The 24715-nt window shown below is 51.9% G+C and overlaps 5 protein-coding genes across 5 annotated transcripts; 2 read left to right on the top strand and 3 right to left on the bottom strand.

The window, feature by feature from the left end:
- Positions 1-15: 15 nt before the first annotated feature.
- On the bottom strand, positions 16-2109 carry B0H65DRAFT_421167 (leukotriene A-4 hydrolase; the record flags this gene model as incomplete). Its single annotated transcript, XM_062824322.1, has 5 exons — positions 16-309; positions 370-872; positions 939-1048; positions 1104-1239; positions 1308-2109. The coding sequence occupies 5 exons, from the start codon at positions 2107-2109 to the stop codon at positions 16-18; spliced, it is 1845 nt and encodes a 614-aa protein (XP_062684875.1).
- Positions 2110-6489: 4380 nt separating this feature from the next.
- On the top strand, positions 6490-8926 carry B0H65DRAFT_506964 (Up-regulated during septation-domain-containing protein; the record flags this gene model as incomplete). Its single annotated transcript, XM_062828106.1, has 4 exons — positions 6490-6597; positions 6668-6962; positions 7016-7875; positions 7931-8926. The coding sequence occupies 4 exons, from the start codon at positions 6490-6492 to the stop codon at positions 8924-8926; spliced, it is 2259 nt and encodes a 752-aa protein (XP_062684874.1).
- A 736-nt stretch (positions 8927-9662) lies between these two features.
- B0H65DRAFT_458334 (heterokaryon incompatibility protein-domain-containing protein) lies at positions 9663-12435 on the top strand. The gene is made up of 2 exons (XM_062826400.1): positions 9663-10467; positions 10536-12435. The coding sequence occupies exons 1-2, from the start codon at positions 9966-9968 to the stop codon at positions 12425-12427; spliced, it is 2394 nt and encodes a 797-aa protein (XP_062684873.1). The 5' UTR covers positions 9663-9965; the 3' UTR covers positions 12428-12435.
- A 645-nt stretch (positions 12436-13080) lies between these two features.
- B0H65DRAFT_126043 (glycoside hydrolase family 3 protein) lies at positions 13081-15529 on the bottom strand. The gene is made up of 3 exons (XM_062820740.1): positions 15166-15529; positions 15017-15105; positions 13081-14962 (listed from the first exon to the last, which is right to left on the bottom strand). Exons 1-3 carry the CDS (start codon positions 15380-15382, stop codon positions 13187-13189), a joined length of 2082 nt encoding a protein of 693 aa, XP_062684872.1. The 5' UTR covers positions 15383-15529; the 3' UTR covers positions 13081-13186.
- Positions 15530-18074: 2545 nt separating this feature from the next.
- Positions 18075-19973, bottom strand: B0H65DRAFT_126005 (putative G alpha subunit 2). The gene is made up of 5 exons (XM_062820739.1): positions 19412-19973; positions 19157-19341; positions 18938-19095; positions 18623-18881; positions 18075-18569 (listed from the first exon to the last, which is right to left on the bottom strand). The coding sequence occupies exons 1-5, from the start codon at positions 19530-19532 to the stop codon at positions 18225-18227; spliced, it is 1068 nt and encodes a 355-aa protein (XP_062684871.1). The 5' UTR covers positions 19533-19973; the 3' UTR covers positions 18075-18224.
- Between the last annotated feature and the right edge of the window lie 4742 nt (positions 19974-24715).

The raw sequence follows: 24715 nt of genomic DNA, 5'->3' as shown, positions 1-24715 counted from the left end.
ACAGAAAGAAACCGCCTAAGACGACTTGGCCGCCTCAGCAACGCCCAAATCTTTCTCAACCATTTGGCGGCAAATAGGGTGGTAGAATTCACGATTTTTCTCAAAGGTCTTGAGCGCAAGCTCTCGATCGACCTTGTTGAGGCCACGGTAGAGAGGGCGGACGAACTTCATGCGACCAACCTCTCCCAAGAGGTCAGCAACGCCCTGGTAAGCACTGGCGTCCTTGGAGCGCATCGCAATGTGGTAGTAGGCGGCCTTGAGCTCGGCGTTCTTGGATTCAGAGAGGCCGTAGACCTTGCCGAGTGCTTGCTGCGAGGGTGTTAGCATGCTGCCGACTGGCAATAGAGAGTCAAGACACTTGAAACTTACCGATTGCTCAACCGTCAAGGGCTCCTCAAAGTCCTGCACGGCGTTGAGGAAAACCAACACCTGGTTACCAGTCCAGGACGAAACGTCCGATGGGCTAGGGGTGAAGTCCTTGCTCTTCCACTTTTCAGCCAGCTCGTAGCACACGTCCGCAAGGGAGGTGTCGAACTCGGGCTTGGGGGGAAGGCCGGTGCTGTGGAAGCGACCCTCCCAATCGATCGAAGCAATCTTGTCCTTGAGATCAGAGTACTCGGGGGCGCTGAAGAACTCGAGGAAGGTGTCCTTGAATTCGTACGAGTCGAGAGACTTGTTGGACCACTTGCCAAAGTAGTGCGGAATGAACTTGTCAAAGTTCTCTCTTCCTACAAGGCGGTCGAGAGACCAGACGAAGTGGAAACCCTTCTCATAAGGAACCGTGCTGAAGGCATCATCGGGATCGATACCCTTGTGGCTGATGCAGAGCTTTGTGAACTCGTGATCCTCTCCGTACTCCTTGATGGCCTCCTCTGTGGAAAACGTGTTAGTGGGGAATTCCTCCTTATTCAAGTCTGGTCTGTGTCAATAGTTCTTACCCAGCGCCTTCCAGCCCCTGATGGCGGAAAAGTCAAAGTGGGCATCACCGCCGTGGATAGAGGCAAGAATACGGCGCTCGAGATACATGGTCCATCCTTCGTTCAACCAGCTGCCCAGGTGTTAGCACTCGTTGACGAACAAATGATCAGTAACCTGCAACGTACAAGTGCTCCCAGCTGCAGCTGGTGACCAGGTTTCCACTCCAGCTGTGAGCGAGTTCGTGCGCGATAACATCAATGTTTTGCTTGTCGCCACTGATGATGGTGGGGGTCGCAAAGGTGAAGATGGGGTTCTCCATGCCTTTCGGGGCCACATGGTCAGCTTTCACAAGACGTTTTCAGACCCATTTTCTCGGTGCTTGCACTCACCTCCGTAAGGGAAGCTAGGGGGGAGGACAAGAACATTGTACTCTCCCCACCTGTAAGGGAACACAATCTTCTCCGCAGCCTCCAGGAACTTGTCCATGTCACCCTCCAACTCCCATTGAGACTCCTTGAGCTCGTTGGGGCCGGTGCAAACACAAGAGCGCTTGCCGACAGGGGCGCTGGCGATATCTCCAGATGAGAGGGCAAAGAGGTAGGACGGGATGGGGACCTTTTGCTGGAACTTGTACAACTTCTCCTCGCCCAAATCCTTGGTCTCGTTGGGTACGGGCACACCACTGGCCACAACAACGTAGGGGCTGGTGATGTTGAAGTCGTAAGTGCTCTTGACGTCGGGGGTGTCCTGGCAGGGGAAGAGCGAGCGGGCGTGGATGGCCTGGCACTGGCTGAACATGAAGGGGGCCGCCTTGTTGCTGGTCTGGGCCGGGGTGAGCCACTGCAGGGCAGTGCACTTGTCCGTGGTGGCAAGCTCAATTTCGACCTTGACGACCTCGCCCTTGGCGGCACCCTCAGGTACGGCAATGTGAACCGGAGAGCCGTTCGGCTCGGTGCGGGCCTTGGTCTCCCACGTCGAGGGGGCCGAGTTGAGCTTGATGGAGCTCACGGCAACATAGCTGGAGTCAAGAATGATCTCCTTGCTGGCCTTGTCCGTCTGGGACTCGAGCTCGAGGATGACGGAGCCGCGCAGACACTTGTCTGTGAAGTCGATCTTGAGGTTCGCCGTGGTGTGACGAGTCCTCCAGGCGTCATAGTTGGACAAGGTGTTGGGGTCGCGAATGGGAGCCATGTTTGCGGTGCTGGAACCAAACCAACGGCCACGCTGATACTGGGAGGAGAGGAGGTTGGAGGATGTTGTTGATGCTGCTGATAGCAGTGATCGTGATGACGACGAGGATGGTGATGGTGATGACAGTTGAGCAAACTTGGCCCCTCGAAGAAGACCTCTACCCCACATCAAGCGGACGTCTCGGGGACTCTGACCACTTTTTGTTGCAATTATTCCCGCTACGTATTGTGCGCCAGCGTGGTACTACCTTGTTGGGACTATTTAGTAATCTCAGCTTTCAATGCAAAAGTTTGATCTCAAAGAGCCGCTCTTACCCTCACTTTCCTTCACGCCTTCCTTCTTGGTCGTAAGGTGTGGAATGACATCAGCCGATAGGACGAGCGCATTTCCTATCGCGATAGAGCGGTAGCTTGAGCTTTGACCACCTCCACTTCCTTGCACCAGACGGGAGCGAACAACGTCCCTCGCTCCACTCAACTGGGAGAAGCTCGACTTACACGCCCGACTGACTCTTCGACATCAATCACCGTCAGAAATATTCACCCTCGCGCCATGGTTACCAATTCTCAAACATCGCATAGGCACACTCGTTTTTGAGCCGTTATAGACCTATGGCTTCGTTACGGCCACCAGAAGGATTTCATGGTTCAGAGAGAAAAAGAAAACTGGCACAGCAGTTCTCTTTCATTGATTCGTCCCGGCCTCCTTCGAACCAAAAGGAACTGGAAGTCAGGATTCAGTGATGATTGGGACCCAACTTACCGGTTTGTCAAACGGCTCGGTGGTGTCTGTTTATGTAGTCCAAGATGTTTCCATTGTGTTGAAAGGTAGGTACTTGGTTCGTTTCGGTTGTATGTCCCAATGATGCTTCAAGGGACTTACATGCCCAAGATGAATTGCCGACATACTAACCAGGATCGCCATAGTATTTAGGTAATGCCGTTTTGTTACCTACTCACCGCGCAAATATTGATGTAGGTCGTCGGGCATGGGCATGGTGACCCAGGCTACGAAACGAAACAGTTCATGGGAAGTGCAGATAGGGGGTGGTATCAACCAGGAAGAAGGAACAAAGTTTTGATATTCGGGACCTGCAGGTGATAACACGTTAATATATACCGTTCCCCTATATTACCTCTATCACATCCCCTCACTGTCGCTGCATCCTCACAGCATATGCGAGCAAATAGTGGTCGCCGACATCACTGTGGCATGATCCGATGCGGGCATACCTGAAATGTGATATAGGCAAATCTAATCTGGGTAATGAATTCGCAGGCCGAGGTCGGTGCTCTTGCTAGTTGTCGAGTCCCGGGGGTATCGTGAACTTGTGAAGGCAAGTAGAGCCGAGATGGGGCCCTCTGGATAACTCAGGCCGTCCTCCGCTTCGAGATCTTGCACTTTGGGGTTTCAATAAACCCAAGATCGAACCTGAGACGCCGGCGTGACCCAGAATCACGGTCTCGCCCTCAGTTTTCTCTTGCTCGACTCTCTCGACAAGACGGAACCTCGCTCTCCCGCCAACAATGGGCTGCCCAGACGGACGCGTGCACAGAACCGGTTAGCCCTTCCTAACGGTTTGTGAATCGTTCAGGGGTCACGTCTTAAGCGAGTTGCCGAATCTTCCTTGCTCGTGCTACACAGTAGGCATACCAAGCACCATAACGGATGATAGAGCATCGGAATTCTGGCCGGGCGACCGTCACATAGGATTGATTCACCACCGCCGCCTTCCGAGCATCATCGCCAGCTCGCCTACCCTGTCCCATTGCCCGTATCGGAGTATCTCTACGCGGAAATCAACTCCTCAAAGGGCCTGCCGAGATCAGCACTAGCATCACTCCTACTCCAGAGCCATGCTCAGTAACCACCGAATGTTACGGCAGGGCTATCGTCTATCTGCCATCACGATCACTCATTGAACTATCCTGCAGCCCCTCAACTGATACCTATTCCACGAGCAAAGTTGGGCCTAGCTGCTACCACTCGGCTCGGATTTCACAAGACCCTGAAGGTTCCACGTTGCATCAATTGTCAAGGCCAAAGGCCGTGTGCTCGGCTCCTTTAGTCATAGTGAGTCCGGACAAGCGGGTTTCCGGTCTCGCCCTTGATGGCTCCCCTGCTGCCCCTTTCGCCGTTGAGTAGATACTAAATCTAGTCAGGCAATATGGTAGGAACATCATACACTCTCGAATATGGACGGGGGGGTTGAAAAGTTGAATAGGTGAAGTCATCGTCCACATGACATCTACCTACATCTAACACATTGCCGGGAATGCGGGGGCTCAAACATTCAGTTGTTTCATCAAGATGCAGGCCTGATTCGCCAATTCCAAATAAAGCGTCGTTCACGGCAGCTTTCAACGCGAGACGTACCGAATGTTCTCAATCCAGGAAACAAGTTGTCGATCTCTTTGCGGCTTAAAACCAAGTTTAAAACGGGAGGATGAACGTGGACTTTTGCGGAGAACGAAGCGATATGTTGCGGACACATTCCGCGACTGGGGGCGATTTAAGATTAATGAGCCCGGCATGCTATGCTGCTGTGTCTATTGACAAGATATAGTCATGTACTTGCCTCTGTCACACAGCCCTTCGTGACGAGATGCATATCTGCCCTCGGTCGTCTTGGCCTGGATGAATGAAACATGGAGACAGGTGATGAACGGCAAAAGCAGTGCTGGATTGACTCGATTGAGTATGCTGTGCATAGCACTATAGGGTTAGGGTCTAGTGCTGCTGTTTTACATAATCGGACAGAGAGTATCCACCGCTCGAGCCTTGAGGGGCTGGAGCTGAACTGCTGAGGAGTTTCGTTTGTTTCACCATGGCAACTTCTTGTTTCGTTGTTTCTAACTTTCGCTCCCAAGCCTCCTTCCATTACACTTCCTTCGGCCTTCTTCTTCTCCAAACTCTTAGCTGCGCCTCCAGCCCTCCCTCCCTTTCATCAAGTCAATCACGAGATCAAAAATAACTCTTGCGTCTAGAACTTCCCCGCTTGGCCAACTTCCCCTGGCGATGGAACCTCGTCCTCAACGGCTTCGATTCAGTTGCCACTTCGATCATGCCTTTCCATTGCTGTCTTGATTCCGGACGAAATCGACTCGCGCTTTGGCGGGAAGATGGAGCTATCATTCATGCCACGAGCTTGCCACGAGGTATTCATGCTTTGGTGTCCGTCTGATCTTTCGCCATTAGGTCAGCTCCAAGGATCTTCCCCAGACACTTGGGCTGCTGTCTGTCAAAATCGTCATCGAGCCCGCGATATCGACCAAGTCAGCATCAGACCGGAGCTCGCCCGGCTGGGACCGCGCACAAAGCTCCCAAAAGTTGTGCGGGGTCGGGAGGGAGGACTCGTCCATCTACGATGCCGTCAAAGGCCCGGCCCGTCGATGGGAGTGTCAACACCACGCTTCGTTAGAGGTATTGGGTCTTGCACAGATGCTCTCCAGCTCTGTCAACAGACCTCCTTCATTTAGCCAACTCAACGGCCATTGGCTGGACGACAGGGGCCTTCGGTCGAGAGAGATATCGCCGTCATAGCGAGGCCGAATATGGTAACGGTGTCCACCCCCCTGCCAGTGCCACGGTGACGGATGGTTACCCCGTGCTTTCTTGGTGAGAATACCCCTGGAAATATTTGCATGCCAAACATCCGGAGCGGAGAATCTTCAAAGAGTCCTTTACCCACTTTTCACCCTCGATTTGGAAGGTTCATAAGGCTTGGCTGGGCTTCTGGCTTTCCCCATTTCCGCAAGTCACTCCCGCAGCATCGCGTATCCACCTGCATGCTTCACATGGGCTGAGACTAGACGACGGAACTCTCGGTCTCATACCTTGAGGGCCCGAGCCTGGGCTGCCGTCTTCGTATCGCACGTCTCGACAGCACTTGTTTCTTTCCACTGAGTGCTGGTCTACTCAGTACCGGGAAACTACCATCTGGAGACTCGTACCTGGATGATGGATCTGCTCCTATGCTCCAGGTCCGGGGACTTGTAGCTTGGGATGGAACTAGGCACCCTACCCTACCTTCATGTGGGGAATCATGATGAGAAATCTAAAGCATCTACTGTGTATCCGTCTCGAGGGTTGCTGCTTCATGATATACCCCCCTCTCCTACATAGTCGATATACCTACAAGGGGTCCCGTACTAGTCCCTTCAACCCTGTCTGGTAACCAACCACGGTCTCGACTCAGGGCAAGGTCTGTCCTAATTCCAGTCTACGTGCATGACTTATATACCTTATACCCCTAGCCCGTCGGGCCGTCATCACTTTGAAGACCTTGTTCGTATCTCGGCCTCTTCCGGCTTTCTGTACATCTGGTCTCACGAGTTTGGTCATCTATCTCTAACACGGCTCGACCGACCCGTTGGACTCATGGCTCATATTGTTAGCTGTATGCTGGACTCCGACTCCGAGGATTTCATCCTTTGCCTCAACAATTACATAGCAAAGGAAGTCTCTCCACAATCATCCAATGAATCGGTACGTCACTCCGGGCCCCAAGACCCCAGCCAAAAGCCGGTTAATGCTTACACATTTATGCAAACTGCAGCTAGGTCGAGCTTCGCCGTCAGGGGAGAAACCGTTTACTTGGAGGATGTACCACCCAGAAAAAAGATATCAGCAGTGCTCCAAGGACACGCAGTCGACAGTCTCTGAGAAGTCGGTCGACCCAGAGCAATCCTCTGTTCTGAATATGGGACCAAACAGCGAGACCAATGGAAAGTCGAATGCTGGATCTGGTTTGAGGATACAGGTCAAGGAGCATAACCTTACTCGCAGGCGGAAAGTGAGCGTGCCTGAACTTGGCCCAATGACGACCGTCCAAGAGGCAGCCATGGATTCCCGTATGTTTACCCTAGATGGATTTTGTCCCATTCATACTGACAAGTGGTCCTAGCCACCATTCCCGGCCGTCCGGCTCTCCATGAACGTTCTATTAGTGCCCCAGGCCTTCCATCAAGGCCTAATCAGTCTAAGGGAGCACTCAAGGATCGAGTGCCTATTGAGCGAGCGCAGCCTGATGCCGCCCGCCAGTGTATTAATCGAAGCCAGCGAGTTCAGAACGAGGCTAGACAACCTTTGTCGCCCAGGAATCTCACTCCTCTTGTGATTCCGACGCTCAGCTCTGCCACTCAAAGACTCCATCAGAAGACATCATGTAGTCGTCTCCGAGCAGGTACCACGCCGGTAGACTCCACGATTCGATCGGCAAGATTCGAAGATTCTCCTAAAGCGCGGACGCCGTTCACGCCCCTTTCAGCTATTTCAAGCACCCCGAGATCTGCAGCAACAAGTGCCGGGACTGCTTCCACACTGCCAACGCCTATATCAGCACCCACCGACATCAGATCTTCGCTGATGCCATGGGATAAGGTTGACAACCATGTGCCAAAAAGCTCCATTGAATGCACACCTGGGTTCCCGTCAGCACTCGGGCCAGGCATCGCTGATAGCCCTCAGAGTATCTCGAACATCGGGCACAAGAGGAGCCACTCGGAAACGGGAAGCATTATGGAACGGGGCCGACCACGGAAAAGGAGTGAGACATGCGGGGCTACCGTCTTGAAAAGGTCATGCTCCAAGAGGAGTAAGAGCGCGGAACGGCGCGCATTTGAACAATTGCCAAAGGGGTGGAAGGCCAGCGATGCGGTCAAAATGCTCAAGCCTAGCGAAACTGCTGCTCTACAGAAGCAGGCCCTTCAACAAGCTGCTAGATTCGAGGTACTGCGGAAGGAAGACGTCGATAACCTCTCTAAGGTAGGTAAGCTTACCCTCTATCGCGTACTTTGGTTCATGACTAACAACCTATTAGGAGCTACGGCAGCTAGACGAACGGACTGAATATCTTAGACGCACCTACACATCCCTCCGCGCTGGTAGACGTAACCTACATGCTCGGATATGCCAATACCTCCGATCCCCTCGCACAGCCAAGTTCAGCCACGAGTCCATGTTGAAGCAAGAAGAGGCTCTCGCAGAGCTAGACGCTTCAATAGACGACTGGATAACCAAGCTCGATCAAGCCGAGAATCGCCGCACTCGAGTTCGGCAAAAGCTTCTTGAGCACGTCGCTGCCGCCACCACACTCTCCATGTCCACCGGGTCTGTGGCTGGCGTAAGCGAGAGTCTGCAGTGCGCCATGGGTGTCCGCTCCTTGGGCTCTACGAATGGCGCCGGTAACATCTCCACGCCCCCCCGCAGCCCAACGAAGATGTCCTTTTCCTCTCACATCATTTCCGCGTTTGCGTCATCTTCGCCGCCGCGAGTGGTTGCTCACGTGCCTTCCACCATCATGGAACAACCATTCTTCGAAGAGGAAGAAGCTGCGAGCGAAGAGCAAGGCGCCAGTTCTCGGCGTGCTGAAACCATTATGGTCTTTGCAGGCAGCGATGTCTCTGCCCTCTTGGCTGATGTGGAAAATGCGCTCACCCAGATGGGTGGCGATGGTGTCCCTGCTGATAGGGAAAAGCGGCATACAGTTAAGGTCGAGGTTTATTCTCCGGTCAAAAAGGAACATCCAGTAAAGAAGGATGAGCCTGCAGTCAAAAAAGAGGCGCCTCCACCTCCGCCTCCGTCAGACAGCCGGCGGAAACACATACATCGCACAATGAGCATCGATATGCTCAACGGGCTTCGTAGTAAGCCTTCACTTGCCATCAATACCGCTGAGAAGTCCATTCAGAGCTGCAAGGGTGGCACCAACAGCAGCAACAATAACATAACGTGTCAGTCGGCTACTACAGCACGCGTCGTTAATAGCGAGGAGATATTCCTCACTAATGCTATCTTCAGGCCGCCACAGAAGTAGAACTGTGGCTTTTCCCCTCCAGCGTCATGTACCTCCTCATCCTGTCATGATGCACACTCTCTCGAACATCTGTATAACCTGACTCTTTCCTAATTTTTACTGTAATGTCTAGCGCTTCATCTTTCCGTATCTCTTTTTCCTTATCTTTTTGGTTCTGTTTCATACCCACATGCTGGAGTTCTTGAATGGTGGAGGGAGGGTGGTGGGCGACGGGAAACCGCAGAATACCATTCGATCGACAAAGGTCGAATTTGAAAATCGTCTTCGAACAGTGCGCTTGGCCAGGAATTTCATACCCAAATGATACCCATCAGAATTGCCGATTATAGTCAGAAAAGATACCCCAGAACTTTGAGCAGTTGATCGCACTCTTTTCTTCATTTTTGCTGACATGATCTGCTATGTACTTATGATAACTAGCAATGATGAACCGCATGGAACGAAACGATTATTGTTAGATACAATATAAGGTAATCAGAGAACAAAATGAAACACATACGACCATAGATGGTAGAAAACTCGGGATCCCGTCCGCTCTCCCATAGATAAGCTACCAATCGCCTGACTAGTAGTTGGGTCGGTGACGACCAGCGAATCCCAGGTGTTGTATGTTTTTTTCTTCTTTTCAGGTTTCGTTTTTTATCTCTCTTTTTGTCCTTATTATATGTCTTTTCTTTTTGTTCGACGTTGTAATGGTCGAAATTAATCGCATTATCCCTCAATTCCTACCTGTATATGCTGGGGTAAGCAGTGCGTCGCCTGGTTGGGGTCCTATTGGTAAGGCAGCAATCGGTTGTAGATCGAAACTTCTCCCAACGACAACTATCCTTTCCTCAGTCAAGACTTGCGCCTTCCGAAGCATCATCCATTGTTGGCCGTGCCTTCCCGCCAATTTAACGGGCTTTCCTTCACCGGCGCTTCCGCTCAGTATTTCTAGGCTGCCCCGGTTTCCGTCTCTCGTCTTCCTCTGTTACTACTACAGAATCAAGCCCATTTTCCATCGTCGCCTCTCCACCTCCATCGTCTATCGATAGATGCGATGAACATGGACACGCCCACAACCAACGACGATCCGCCTGGCGTTAGGGCACATGTTTTGTGCAAAGCCTGTGATCGCATCAGGAACGAATCTCGGTTGATTAAGTGGCTCAGCGATCCCAACCGTTGTGAAGATGAACCGGCACCCACCGATAGCGAGGATTTCTATCACAGTTGGAATCTGAATGAGATGCTTGATGCAGCTGCCGGTGGTTGTCATCTTTGCACATTGGCCTATAAACACGCGCGACATCGTGAACATGCCCCTGGAGATTTGAACTTCTTCTCCGAGCTCGCCGAAACTCAAGGAGCCATATTCGTAAATATGCGGAGCCCTGGGAGAGGTCAATCGCCCGCCAATATGTCCTTCATAATAATGGAGGTAACTGATAAGCAGGTATCCCCTGAGGATTATTCAAAACTTGACAAGACTTTGTATCACGGACGGGAATTCGATGTCCCGGGGTTGGTGTTTGCACATCTTCACATTCGCAAGCAACATGGTATAGTTTTGACGTTGTTTGCATTCATGATTCCTGAACGAATTCTAACTTCATGTTTTCTCGCAAAGATAGGGACATAATCTCGCCTCAACCGGCGTCGAGCCAGGAATACTATCCAGCTTCAACGGGCTCATCGGATGCTTTAGATCTGGCTAGGTCTTGGCTGGATGATTGCCTCGAGCGTCATGACGGATGCAATCAAATGTCTCTGGGTGCCAATGGCAAGCTACCCACAAGGCTCATCGAAATCAGCGAAGTAGACGGACAGTTGGTTCCACGCCTCGTCATTACACCTGCCTCCGCGGGTTTGGCCGATATTCAATACTGCACCCTCAGTCATGTATGGGCGGCAACAGTTCGAGGACCTGGGAAGACAATCCAGCTATTACCTGACAACATCGAGCGGCTTCAGCAATGTATACCCATTGGAGAACTCCCTCAAACATTTCAGGACGCTATGAAAATTACAAGACGACTGGGTTACCAGTATATCTGGATTGACTCGTTGTGTATCATCCAAGACCCTTCCGATACCACAGTTTTTCAGAAAGAAGCCGTCACCATGTGCGATGTCTATAGCAACACTTCATGCAACATTGCTGCATTGGGGCTTGGGAATGATTCAATGCTTCCAGTGGATACATACTCTCCGGTTGATTTCTGCTTCACAACCCGCAACCCATTGGAGTATGTCCCTTGCCGCATTGCCACGCCGAATGAGAATGAGGCCATATATGTCAGCCTGGAACAGTATAGAAGACTACCAGACTCCCTACGAAACTCTCCTTTACTCTCACGAGCTTGGGTGTTTCAAGAAAGATTCTTATCGCCTCGAATCCTGTACTTCGGCACCGAACAGTTGTACTGGGAGTGCCGATGTCACACGAAGTCCGAAAGCCGTCCTGTTGATGACAAGCTTTTGTTTCAGCATTATGATACTTCTAGAGCTCAATTTCTGGAGCTTTGTGACTTTCCTCACAACCGAGATAGATATTCGACTTCAATCTTCAAGTCAACAAGTGACAGCGCGAGCGAGAAGAGGACAAATGATGGCTTCAATATAGGGTCTGTCATTGGCAAAGTGCCATCCGTTGAAACAATCAACACCGTTGGGTTGATGTTGTCCTGGTATCGTGTTATAGAGGACTACACGGAAACCAGCTTAACATACGCATCGGACAGATTCATCGCACTCGCGGGTATTGTCAAGGCAATAGGAAATTGTGTTGGCTTAACATACGTTGCTGGAACCTGGATGGAATTTTGGCCTTTTGACCTCCTCTGGGTGTGGCGCAGGGATGTCCCAATGTCTAAACGGACAGCATGCGGAACACACTTACCATCTTGGTCTTGGGCTTCTGCGGAAGGCCGAAAGGAATTCCGTGGACTCCACCTTGATGGCGGCAAACTAGGTGTGCCTACATCTACTTTAATGCAAGTGGTCAAGTTGTCTTTCCCTGCTCTTGAAGAACATCACTACCACAATGTTAATGTGGAAGATACACCTTGGGAAGGCTTTGGCATGACGATTACAGTCCATGCTTTCACCAAAAGCGGCAAAGTAACCGGTCCGGTAAAACACCCGCTAACTAAGCAGAGACGACATGGCATAAAGTTTGGGAATAACCATCATGATTATCTCAACATATGGTGGGATGGAGAACCAACAGAAGGAGATTCTGTCTTAGTGGTGCCCCTGGTAAGATGGGAGGTTCCACCGGACCCTCTCAGGCGGAGCGAAGAAGTATGGACGTTGGGATTGATTTTGATGCAAGACAAGTCGAGTCACAGTGAGAACGATGGGCGCCGTTACAGACGCGTGGGTATATTCGATGAAAACTCATATAATAACGCGATCGAGTTCATGCTCTTCAGTGAATTGTTTGATGTATACGAGAGAGTCACGCTCTTCAGTGGAGAGTTTGATGTCCGCGAGAGAGAAGAGATATGCCTATGTTAATAGCCGATGTTTCTATACATAATACTATTACACCCACAAAGTTCATCTACAGCTGACGGTTTAAATGTCACGAGGGGTTTTCTGGAAAATGTGTGTAGTGTAGTGCAGTTTAGGGTGAGCACGATACGCAACTGAGAATATCCACATCCCCAGAGTCAACTCTGACTGACTTGCTCGCAGTGATCAAAACCATTTTGGGTCATAATTCGTCTGCATGTGTCACCCCCAAGCTCAAACATCATATTTTCGCGCCTCCAGTAAATGATTCATCTGTCATACCTTTTGTTCCCGCGACCTTAGTTAGAGGTAACTGCACGCAACAATCTACAACATTTCAAGCAATTCGAAGCTACAAGACCACGAAGTTTACTCACAATACCTACAAACCCGGTAGTTCACATCCCAGCCCGACGTTGTAGCATATCTGTAACCTCATATATAGGCGACACTTCGCAACCCTCTACCCACCAGTGTTGCCTCGCTAGAGCCCGTCTCTTACCATACATCATATCTTTTAACCTAAACCAAGATTTCCAAAAGATAGCTTTCTGTAGAATCAGTACTTGCTCACTGAACTAACCTTCTCCTTGGTTTTCCAGGTCAAATGTCGAAGTGTCTCTCGAGATGGTGTGCATGAAACTAACAGCAGGTGGGGCAAGTACTGTCCATAGAGCTATCTTACTATTAACATGCAGAGGCAAAACGTGCACACCACATCAGCTTTCTTTCATCCATTCGGTGATTACTACAAGTACATGCTCAAATCTCCACCGTACCCTTGAGCGGCAAATCCCTACTACTCCCGCCAACCTCAACCACGTACTTCCCACCCTTCTTCAGCCTCCACTTCTGCCTCACCGTATCCCACACGCTCAAATCCCTCCTCGGCAACTCAAACTCGACCGTCTCCGTCCCCGCAGCACTCACAAACACCTTGTCAAACCCTCTCAGCTGCCTCACCGGCGCCCCCTCCTCCGGAATCCCAACATAAAGCTGCGCAACCTCAGCCCCGTCACGACCGCCCGTATTGGTGACCTCAGCCTTTACACGGACAAGCACATCCCACAGGTCGATCTGCCCTCCCTCGCGGACCTCGCCAGTGGGGTACTCGCCCGTATTCGCATCATCGACTTGCTCAACGGAGAGGTTACCATACGAAAAAGTGGTGTAGCTCAAGCCAAAGCCGAACTCGTAGCGCGGCGTGATGTTTTTGGCATCGAAATGGCGATAGTCAAGAAACACGCCTTCAGAGAAGTTGCTCTGGGGGAACTTGCGGAACATGCCTGCGTCGGGGAGATCTGGTCCAAGCACGGCATAGTCGGACTCGTTGCGGGCGACGGTGTAGGGCAGCTTGCCGGAGGGGTTTGCGTCGCCGTAGAGCAGCGAGACGAGCGCCTTGCCGGATGCCTCGCCGGGGAGGTGGGCGAAGATGAGGGCGGTGACATTGGGGTGGTCGATGAACTGGTCGACGAGGCGAATGCCGGCGTTGTGAAAGACGACGATGGTGTTGTTGCACTGGTCGGCGACGTGCTTGATGAGCCCGTCGGTGTAGTCGTCGCGCGCGCCGGGGCGATCGGCGCCCTCGGTTGCGTAGGCGTTGCCGATGACGAGGCAGGCGTCTGAGGCAGGATCGACGGCGGGGCTGCCGTTGTGGAAGTCCCAGAAGAGCGCGGTGCCGTCTTCGTAGGCGCGGTGGACGATGGCTTCGAAGGGGGAGACGGCGAGGGATTGGGAGGTGGCGCCTGATCCACCGCCGGAGTAGAGCGTGCCGTTGAAGGCGATGGGGGTGTTACCTACGGCGGCGCTGCCGAAGAATCCGTTGCTAAACTCGTCGTAGTTGAATGATTCTGCCCCGAACACCCACGCAGATGAACCAATTGTTGGACCATTGTGGTCGGGGTTCTTGGCGGAGTACCCAAAGACAGATAGCATTTTGGGCTTGCTCAGGGGTAGTGCATTGCGCGTGTTCTTCACGAGGACATGACCCTCAACTGCGCCGTCAAATAGCGTGGAACGGAACGTTGAGTTTCTGGCGTCAACTATGCTGTGAGGTTTCGTAAGATCGCTGGACATGCCGATACCGGGTGTAGGAAAGTCTTTGTCCTGACCCATCTTGTACCAAGATGCAATGATTCTCGTTGCCATGTCATCAACTCGGGATTCAGGAACCGATCCATTCTTGACAGCATCCACAAGCTTAGATCCCCAGTAGTCAACGCTTTCCGGCATGGCCATGTCCAAGCCTACCAAAGCCGTGGCAACACCAGCATGCTGGGCATTCCAGTCAGAGACCACAAACCCCTCGAAACCGAGTTCTGTCTTGAGCAAGCCGTTGAGGGACTTGCTATTTGCGCAGCCATACGAGTTGTTAAGTCGGTTATATGAGCACATGATGTTACCTGTACCGGCACGGAGGGAATCCTGGAAAGGCCAGAGATAGAACTCATGCATCGTTTTGTCGTCAATATTAGATGACACGGACTCCATGCCATTGGCAGGCATCCGGTTTGACTCTTGTTCATTGGCAATATAATGCTGGTGTGATATTAGCGGAGTATTCACTTTTCGATTATGCGGGCGTTAACTTGCCTTAACGCTGGTGATAACACCAACGTCTTGAACCGCCTCAACCGTTTCGTAAACAAGAGCCCCTGAGAGATATGGATCGGAAGAGAAACCTAGACCACGAATGTTAATACTCAGCCCTGCACAGGTTAACTGAGAGTGAGTGAACAAACCTTCCCAGTTACGACCACTTAACACCACGCGGCCCATCGGCCCAACAACGGGCCCAAGGAGAACATTCACCCCCTTTTTCTTGAACTCGCTGCCCATACCGGTGCCTCGCTGGTGTGCAAGCGACTTGTTCCAGCTGGCACCAACATGGAGACCGCTCGGCCAACTGCTGACAAAATCGGTATTTCTCAGGCCGTTCCCGGCATCGCTCAGGCACATTCCGGGGAAACCTACACGGAATATAGGCCGGATGAAGCCATTGCAACTCGTGTTAGATTGGACGCCGGTCGTTAGGTAGACCTGTGTGGTGGCGAATATGTCAGAAATGTAATCCGAATCAAGCCCAATAACATTGCCATCTCAATATATGGCAGCTAGTACCTTCTCATCAAGTGTCATTCGGCCAACCATGTCCCTGGCCTTCTTGAACGATGATGCCCAAGCTCCAGTGCCGGTCATGTTTGCTGTGTGATGAATCAGCCTTGTATCTTCAATAGTGAACCCATACCCAACCGGCTCGGAAAGAAGCGAGCGTACGTACGCGAAGGATAGACCGGCGGTGACTGGCCATAAAAATGTTCGTCACTGGTAATGGAGTCTCCTGAATCACCTGCCCCATCTCCTGCCCCGGTTGCGCTTTTCTTTGGTAGAGCCGCCAGTCCTGCTAAACCTCCACCGATAATGAGGAGGATGGCCGCCACGGTTATGGTAATCCCACGCTTCGTCTTGAGGAAGGGAAGGTGGCGTGCAATCCATGATCCGCCTCCTGATTTGGCATCCAGCGGAGGAGAATCACCAGGAACAAAATCGCCAGAAACGTGCTCACCAGCAGAAGACGCGGCGTTCACCTTCTGATATTCTGCGCTCGCCATGTTGACAGCTGATGTCAGGTGATGTTAGCTTCCCGTACCTGTTGAGCTTTCCGTTAAGAAAGCACAGAACTTGGCAAAATCCGATGGAATAAACTCCTATTCCATTTTCAACTCATCAAGTGCTTGGAACTGGTCCTGCAAATGAGCCCAGCACGTCAAAGACGAGCTCAGCTGACCACGACAGGATGTCGATTGGCCTTCTTTAAAAAGCGCTGCCTGGTGATGGGTTAATCCTTTGATGGTTGCCGTAAACGTGATACAATAGGCCTCGTGGTACGAGCTGACAAGAGTCGCCCAATATGTAAACAGAAGCGTAGAGGCTGTCAGAGACGGCTGGCAAACAGCAAACTATGACGGTTTCAAAGAGCTGCCAACGGGCGGAATATTCACGAGCCGTGTTGAACACGAAATAACTCAGCAACAGTACAGTTGTTAAGGTATGGTAAGATTCCTTTTTCTAACCGGCTCGCGTGTGGACCTTCCGTGTTGTCGTTAAAGGTGGATAAAGAGTTGCCGTCATGCCGTTGGCCGGACTCCGGAAACCGAACGCGTTTAGCAGGGTCGAGGGACGTTTACGCGCTGAGCCCACGCGGCAGCCACTCCCGTACGCGCCGTCCAACGAGCGCTCCCAGCGGCCTCAGCTTGGGTAACGCCCCGGACTCACCGAGGTCCTTCATGCAGTGCACTGATGCTGGATTGCTATCCATGGATGCCAAGAAGGTCAAGGTGCGTGCAGAAAGGTGCCCTGAATCCTGTCCCCGACGCAGGGATGGGGCCAAGCAAACTCCAGGGGCATGCAGAAAGCAAGTACAACGAAAGCGGGAGGCTTCCGGAAGATTCCCCCAGCATTTACGATGTGTTGGGACGAACGGGGAAAGCGTGGAACATGAAACCAACCGACCATCACCGCACCAGCCTCGCAGAGTTGAAGGGATGTTAGACAATTAAGTACGTGACACTTACATACCGTAGTACGGTAAAGCCGGCTCGCTCGCTATCACCAAGAGAATCTTAATCCTCTAGATACAAACTACAGTAGCAATGACCTCCCCAACGAGATTACCGATACGACATTACACTGCTCCTTCAAACCTTGGCCAAACTGCCGAGCCAGAGATTGCTGCAGCTTCTCACTCAATAGCGTTAATGGTGCAAGCTACCTTGAAGCCTCCTTCTTCTTGGACAACACACCCGGTCCAAACCGGTACAGTATCATCAATTGCTCGTTAGGACTGGAACTCGAATGTGATTGACTTTTGATTCATTGCTGTCTGGCCTCCACATCATCATCGAGAATAGCTCTTCTGTACTCAATGAACCTCTCTCTGTAGACAACGCTGGGAAACTCGACCAACGTGAGGGAGAGGTGATTGATTCGTTATGTCGTCCCCAAGTCCCAGTCATCCCTTTTCCGTTCGTACCTCCACAAACCCACACGAAAAGCTTTTCGGGTATATCCAAATCCGAATCAAGCTGGCAAATAAAGACAAATAAAGATGTAGCGACGAACTTCCCCTGCCCAATCTCGAAACGTGTTTCCCAAGGTCGTAAGGAGAGCCAAGGAGAAAGGACATCTTCCACCAGCCCGCGCAGGGTCCATGAAACAACAAATGATTTTTGCAAAAGCAAATGCCGCCGTGCTTGCCCACAGGAGCCACAATCTGCTATAAGGCGAACAGGGCAAACGAAGAAAAGGGTGAAGTTACGGCCCAAAAATGCTGGCCGCCCAAGCCGCAAGAGTCGCTCGTGCAATGTCGAATAAGCAAAAAGATGGCTCGAAAATGACAAAAGGTAAGGGTTTGATGGTCGAAGTCGTAGGATAGTAAGAGATCCGCAGCCTCCGGGATATAGAGCGCAAATGTGACAAGCGGGAAGCTGGTAATATACATGTGAACGGAACGCCGTCAGGGGGTCTGAAAGCGGAAGTCCTCGGAGGGTTCTGGGTCGGTAAAAATGCAAGGGAAATCCAACACGGATGGTCCTCTCCTCGGGAGTTTCTGGCCGAGATTAAAGTGCTGTAAGTTTAGACTCTATTCACAATTAGGTCGATCGTCCAGATGAAACGGCTCGTGAAGAGGAAGGGAAGTTGATACATCCACAACCAGCAGTTTGCTAGTTCACTTCACCGGGGGCGATGTGCTGCGGAAGCAGATGTGTCGGATGTGCGAGCCCAGTATATGAATATCCCCTTACAGGATAAGTTGTTTCAGGTTCCGCTGGATAATCATGTCCTGTACGGAAGCCATGGTAATCTTCAGAAGATTGGTATCGGTCGCGTTTGTGAAATGCCCATAGATCTCCTTGTCCGGATTCCGGTTCAGCGCGCGGAACTTGTCCATAAAGTACTTGCTGGCCTGCTGAGCATCGTCCGGGGGACCATGATAATCAGTGAAGCCGTGGTTCGCTATCGGGCTTCGGAGCAGCTTCTCCTTGAAAAGGTCGATCTTGTTGAGGAACAGAATCAAGGCCGACTTAGTGAACCAGTGAGAGTTGGCGATCGACTCCCAGAGCATGAGGGCCTCGTTCATTTGGTTCTGTGCAAAGGTTAGCATCCACCTTCTCAACAACATGCGGGGGTTAGACTCACCCCATCCTTGTCTTCAACCAGGCACTGATCGTAACCCGAGATAGCTACCAAGAACAGCAAGCAGTTGACGTTCTCAAAGCAGTGAATCCACTTCTTCCGCTCCGACCGCTGGCCACCGACGTCAAACATACGGTATGTAAGTTGGCCCAGGTCGAAAACAGTCTCGGTGATACCAGTCGTCCGTAGCCTCGAGCGCAGCAAATCCTGGTCGCTAGGAACATAGTCCCTGTCAAATAGCCTGTCCAGCTCCGTACAGAAGCTTGATAATAGGTTAGCGAGATGCAGAAACATGGAGGGTGAACTGCGAACACATACTACTCAAGGTTGTCGTGCAGGGCAAACTCATTGCCCTTCTCGATGGCTTGCCTGACGCCTGCATCTTGCCAGAGCTTCTTCGCCGGCTCGAAATATTCTAGTGGTAGAGGCTCGTCTTGCCTCATTTCGTAATCGACCATCATTTGCACCATGTTCTTCTGTAGGTACTCAAGTTAGTTGAGGAGACTCAGATATCAAGGCCCACTGAATTAAACTTGCCTCATTATCTTCATCCTCCAACTTGATGTTGAACTCATTCATCGCATCAAAGATCAATCGGAACGACTGCAGAATGTTGGCGAAAATAACGGGCCTCCATTCTAGTTTCTCATTTTTGCTGAAACCTTGTGCATAGATCAACTTCATCTGCTTCAAAACCGTAGACTTTCCGGATTCGCCAGCTCCTATTGATGCCAAAGGTTAGAGTCGCCATGGTCGCAGTGCAGGGCCTAACAGCAATCTGGAGATCCGTACCTAGTAGCAACAGCTTGACCTCCTTCGACAGGCGCTTCTCATCCGCGCGGATCTGCTTGTCTAGCTCGCGCGACCGGGAGGCCTCAGCCTCGTCTTCCTTTGCACGACCCCCGAAACACATCTTGATGGTATATGTGTCGGATCCGTGTTGCAGAGGCGGAATGACTTTTCGGAGGATCGGGAAAGATCCAAGTTAACCAGCAAGCGAGACCTGCTGTCGCTTTTTAGACGTTTCAGGCGGAGCTCTGGTCAATAATACAGCGGGGACTCGCCTGCGCGCCGACAGCGATAATGTGGGCCGCAATGATGAGAGATGTGTATGGAGTCCTGGAATGCCAGATCCGGCGAGATCCTGATCGGCAATGCGCAATCAACTGTCCGGACTCTTGTCTTTGTCCGGGCCGGGGACGACAGCTAATACAGCACGAGTGCCTTTGTGAAGCTGTGGATATATATCTTGGGTGTCGTTGGGTCGAGTCGCTTCTCGATTATGTCGAGACCCAGTCAGTGGACGATGTCGGAATCGACCGTTATGTATGCGGTCGGTGGCTTGGCTTCGACGGGACGGGTAAGTGTGGTTGCGTTTAGCACCGGCAGCTTCTAGTCTTGAGGCGTCCGGGTTCGAATCAAACCGATACCGCAGTTGTTCTCGTGGGAAAAGCGTGGACAAGAGGATACAAAGAGACCGACGCAGATCAGACCGTTAGAAAAGGGAGTAGAAAAAGGGTGCGCGTGGGTGGGAAGGGGGAGGGAAAATAAGAAGAAAGCCGGGCAAAAACAAAAAAGGATGTGAGCGGCTTCTATGTAGCATCGACAACAATGGCAAGGGAGTTAGCTCTGCAGCGAGATAAAGCAGGCCGGACTAGTGAAATCGCCGCAATGCAGAAATGGCAGGCCCGCTCGTGAACCCGGGACAAGCGACGATGTAGCAATGGAGACAGGGACGATCAGACCATCACGTCGGAGATCAGATAAAGCATGGGCGGGCAACGAACGGCGACGGACTAACGGACGGGAAGGAAGCATGGCGGGGACGAGGCCTGCGGGACAGGAGGGCAAGCACAAAAAACCGTATTACTATTTCTCCAGGCCCTCCTGCCCCGAATGGTGTTCCCTTTCCGCTTGGTTCCTGCCATGAGGTGTTGTTGCCTTCCAGGTTCGTTTCCAGCCTGGCCTCCAGCTGCGCCGGTCAGGGGTGGCCTCTGAGCAGCCGTTTCTTCTCCCACACAATGAGTGGTGGAACGGTGTGGTGGGAGCCACCCACACAGTTCCGTCGCTCCTGCCACTCGCTCAAAGCTAGGTGCCCGGCAGGTTCCAATTCTGCATCCTAGGGCCCACTGCATCCGGGCATCCAATCCCCCGTGACCCAGGGCCATCGTGCCTGATGGAAGGTGCAGTGTGCGAGTGCCTTCCATGCCTTGGGCCGGTGTCACTCTCCCGTCTTGGTGGTGCTCAGGGCAGCGGCCGTGCAGTTAGTGCCAATAAGGACATCCAAGGGGTCTCGATTTAGGCATTTCTTGCGCATCACATGGAAGTGAAGATTGATGCAATCAAGAACCCCAATCTTCAAGATTCCACTTCAAAACGATCTTGACAAGATCAGACTGGAGAAAGTTCACTTCTGTACAGATCAATGCTGGTTTGTTTGTTAGCTCGAGACTTGCGACCTCCTCGGACAAGGGAAAAGACAAGGGATTCCGGAGCCCCCATTGGTTCAAACAGCCCCAAACCAAGACTTGACTCAGCGGGCAATAGCCAACTGCCCCTGGATGCTATTCACGCCAGCAGTCCCGCCTAGCTATCCTAAAAGTGGTAAAAAGGTCCTCTGCAAGTACCACACTAACGAACAAACTAGGGGTGAACTGTTGCGTGCAGGACCTGACGCGGGCGTTCAGGGCATGGGAGGCAGGGGGTGCACCGGCAGTGCATAGAGGTATGGTGGACCCCGCGACCACGGCCGCCCTGCATGTCACTCGCGGCTTCGCCTTTTGCAGCAAAACCAGGCACTTTTTGAGACTTCAAGAAATTGCCATGTCCCAACTGGGGACTTGAGAGAAAACGGCACTTAGTCGGGGCGCACCTTCAGCATGACCATGACGCACGCTAGAATTTCCACTAGGGCAACGTTGGCAATTAATCAGAGTGGAATCTTTCCTCGATTCCGTCCGCTGTTTCGGAGTCCCTTGTTGCCCATGTCCGCACATGCACCATCACAACCACCCACAGGGAGCCAGGGGGCCACACGAGGTAAGGATGCACAATAGTAACCAAAAGAAAGCCGTCCCGAGAGTGAGGACGACGACGAGAAATGAGCACACCACAGTCACCCGATGGACGGCGTGGACGGATTCGTCACCGTTCCCGTCCCTGAGGTTCAAAGAGCTTCCAACCACACCACATGGCCCCGAAACACCGGAAGTAGATCGCACCCATAATCGGACAATTTGGCCGCCCGAAGACGAAGACGATAGATGGCAAAAGGGGAACCGGAACAGGAAGATATCAACGCCTCACAGCAAAAGCTCAAGATCCAGACAACTACAGAAATCCGAATCAACCAGCACAGTATGACGGCGAAGTGGTCCCTTCCGTCTCATTTTTTCAAACCATGGACTATTGCCAATCATCCAATAACTCCGGGTAACGGTCATCGGCACTTGGAATGGTAATGATGGATCAGAAAGTTTCCACAAGTGGAAGCGAACGTTTTCCATCTTTTCTGACGGGAGATGACGGTGGCGATTCTGACAGGTACGCAATCGGAACTTGAGGTTCATGCAACTGAAACAGTGCGACCCTCCCGCCTGGAATCTGCGATGCTCATCTCGTCGTGGTAGACGTACTGTAAGCTGGGAAGCTCATTCGGGTTGTCATGGCCTGCTAAATCACTACCTACCTAGAGCTTGTTCGGGGCCATGGCTGGCACGACTCTACGAGTTGGGGTACGCTGCCCGAGGGACAGACCATCTCCAACGACGATGACCAACCCTCAAACCCCCGACCAACTTTGCTCATCCGTATATCCCGATATCTTGGGAATTGCATCGCCTCTTCTCTTACCCGCAATTCTCCGATTCTCCCCTTTCTTCCCCAGCTATAACCCAGTCTCACAGAATTAGACATTGGACCTTTTCCCCTGAGCTGGTCCCTGCCGTCCTGTCGCAGACCCTGCCAGGCTGCTTTCTAAGTTGGTTTTGACTGCGCGAGCCTTGGCCTGACGACAAGCCTGGGCTGGTGGAGCGTCGCATGGCCTCCAACCAATAGCGTTCGCTGGACCCCTTCCAAACATTTCATTTCCCCGGTGGGGGGCTCGTCCTCGTGAAGCACTGACCCATGACAAGCCATGAGCAAAGCAAGGGGTTCGCGGATGCGGCTGGTTCACAGGAATCAGGAGCACCGGATTCATCAGGCTTGCAGCACAGTGTCACAATGACTGAAAGCGACAACTCATTCTTTTCAGGCCTGACTCCCGGCTCGGAGGGCAAGAGCAGCAAAGCGTAAGAACCTTCTTTGAGCCCAGGGGCTTTCGCTTCTCTATCCGTACCTATCGAGATGGAATGTCTCAGTTTATCTTGGGCCTGGACGATTCCAATATGCAAGTTTGCCGGGCAGTTTGCCGGGCGGTAACAGAGCTCACAAGAAACATAAGAAGCAAATATGGTCGATGGGCTGATGAAAAGTCGCCCGTCTTAAATGTCCGCAGAAACTCCAGGTCTTGGACTTTACAGTACATGGGATGTCCCTGCACGAGAAAAAGCATCCAGGACAACAACAACAACAACAACAACAACAACAACAACGACGAACTGCAAATAGGGGACATTGCCATGTCTTTCAGCGAACGGTGCACTGAAGGCCGCGTGGACCATTTTCTTAGCAGGCAAGCCTTGTTCTGGATTCATGAAGCATTTTCGCCATCAAGGACGTTGGTCGAGACGCCAGGAAGGGTGATGATCGTCCCGGTGGTGAATATCACGGCAGTTGCGTGTGCGGGCGTTGCGTGTGCTAGCGGCAGATGCAGGGGCAGATTGTCGATCTCACTAGCTGTGAAGCTTTCTTCGAAAAGGAGGCCGGTACCTCTAAAAAATCGAACAGCCAGAACCGGCAGTCTGGCACTGGACTTGAATTTTGCGCAGGAGAGTGGGCATTGAATAAGTAACCGATTGGTGAAATTCGATTTTGGGTTGGTGCAATTCTTCACAGTGGGTGCTTGAATAAAGATGGAGCTACTTGAGGGCTGTCGTGCGGCTTAGGTAGATGGGAACAACCTCTCAACTCCCTTCTTCTATAAGAAAAGCCTGGCGCCCCGAAACCTCGATGACTCGAGGAGTACCATCCTACTATGTACAACTGAACTGTCTCTAACAAGGAGACTACAACATGGAGCCTTGGGGACATTTACAGTCGCTTTCTTGATGTTGACATTCTGAGGCCCGCCACCCTGCCATTACATTAACAGCAATATGTTGTTTGGTTTTCTTGAGCCTGTGAAAGCAAGCCGTGCCGAGAATTCGGAAACGAGAAAATGCCATGATGCGTTGCACTCGGTTCCAGCACAGTATACGAACGTTCGCCGCTCGCCGGCCCCGTCAGGTTCGGGGAACCACTTCCCGTCGTTGTTCTAAGTTGATAGCGGACCCGGACGCCGTTATGATGATCGGCATCGGTGGCCGGGGATCCAGGGCAACTACTGTGTGCGCAGTAGAGCCGTTGATAGCGTAATACAACCTCACAGCGACAGAACACGCCAAGAATGTTCTACGGGTCCAGGCTCGCCAAGGGATTCGGAACAAATTGCAACCTCGGTTCCTTTTGCTGGCGATTCCATATTGCTTTTGATCTGGAGCGGATTGGCCCGCGAAATTTTTTGCGATGATTCCCTCCTGAATTCATATAAACTTCTGAGACCTTCCACTTTTGTCGTACACTGCCCCGACTGCATATCTTACTTTTGTCGATTCATATCCCGATCTGGCAGCCAAGCACCACCACCACCACCACGTGGAGAGCAAGCTATGCTCACAGCCATGGTACAACCCACCATACAATTTCACTGTGCTGTCTGTGAATAATATGTCTTGCTATATGATATGGTTCGTTAACCCGAATTCTAGGATATCAAGGTTCGACCTTGCTTGGTTGCAGTGTCTGATCGAAGTTGTACGACATGAAACGTGCTGGCCACGGCTCTCGCCCTCCATCTATCTCGCTCCGCGGTCCTCATCGAGCCCGATCCATGCATGAGATCGACATCAGCGACCGTACTTGGGAATAATTTCCCTTTCGCCTCTTGTGAAATTGTTC

This window comes from Neurospora tetraspora (assembly GCF_033439725.1).
Source record: "Neurospora tetraspora strain CBS 560.94 chromosome Unknown B0H65scaffold_2, whole genome shotgun sequence".
NCBI lineage: Eukaryota > Fungi > Ascomycota > Sordariomycetes > Sordariales > Sordariaceae > Neurospora > Neurospora tetraspora.
The sequence above is the reverse complement of the archived record's forward strand: the minus strand, read 5'-3'. Positions and strand labels throughout refer to the sequence as shown.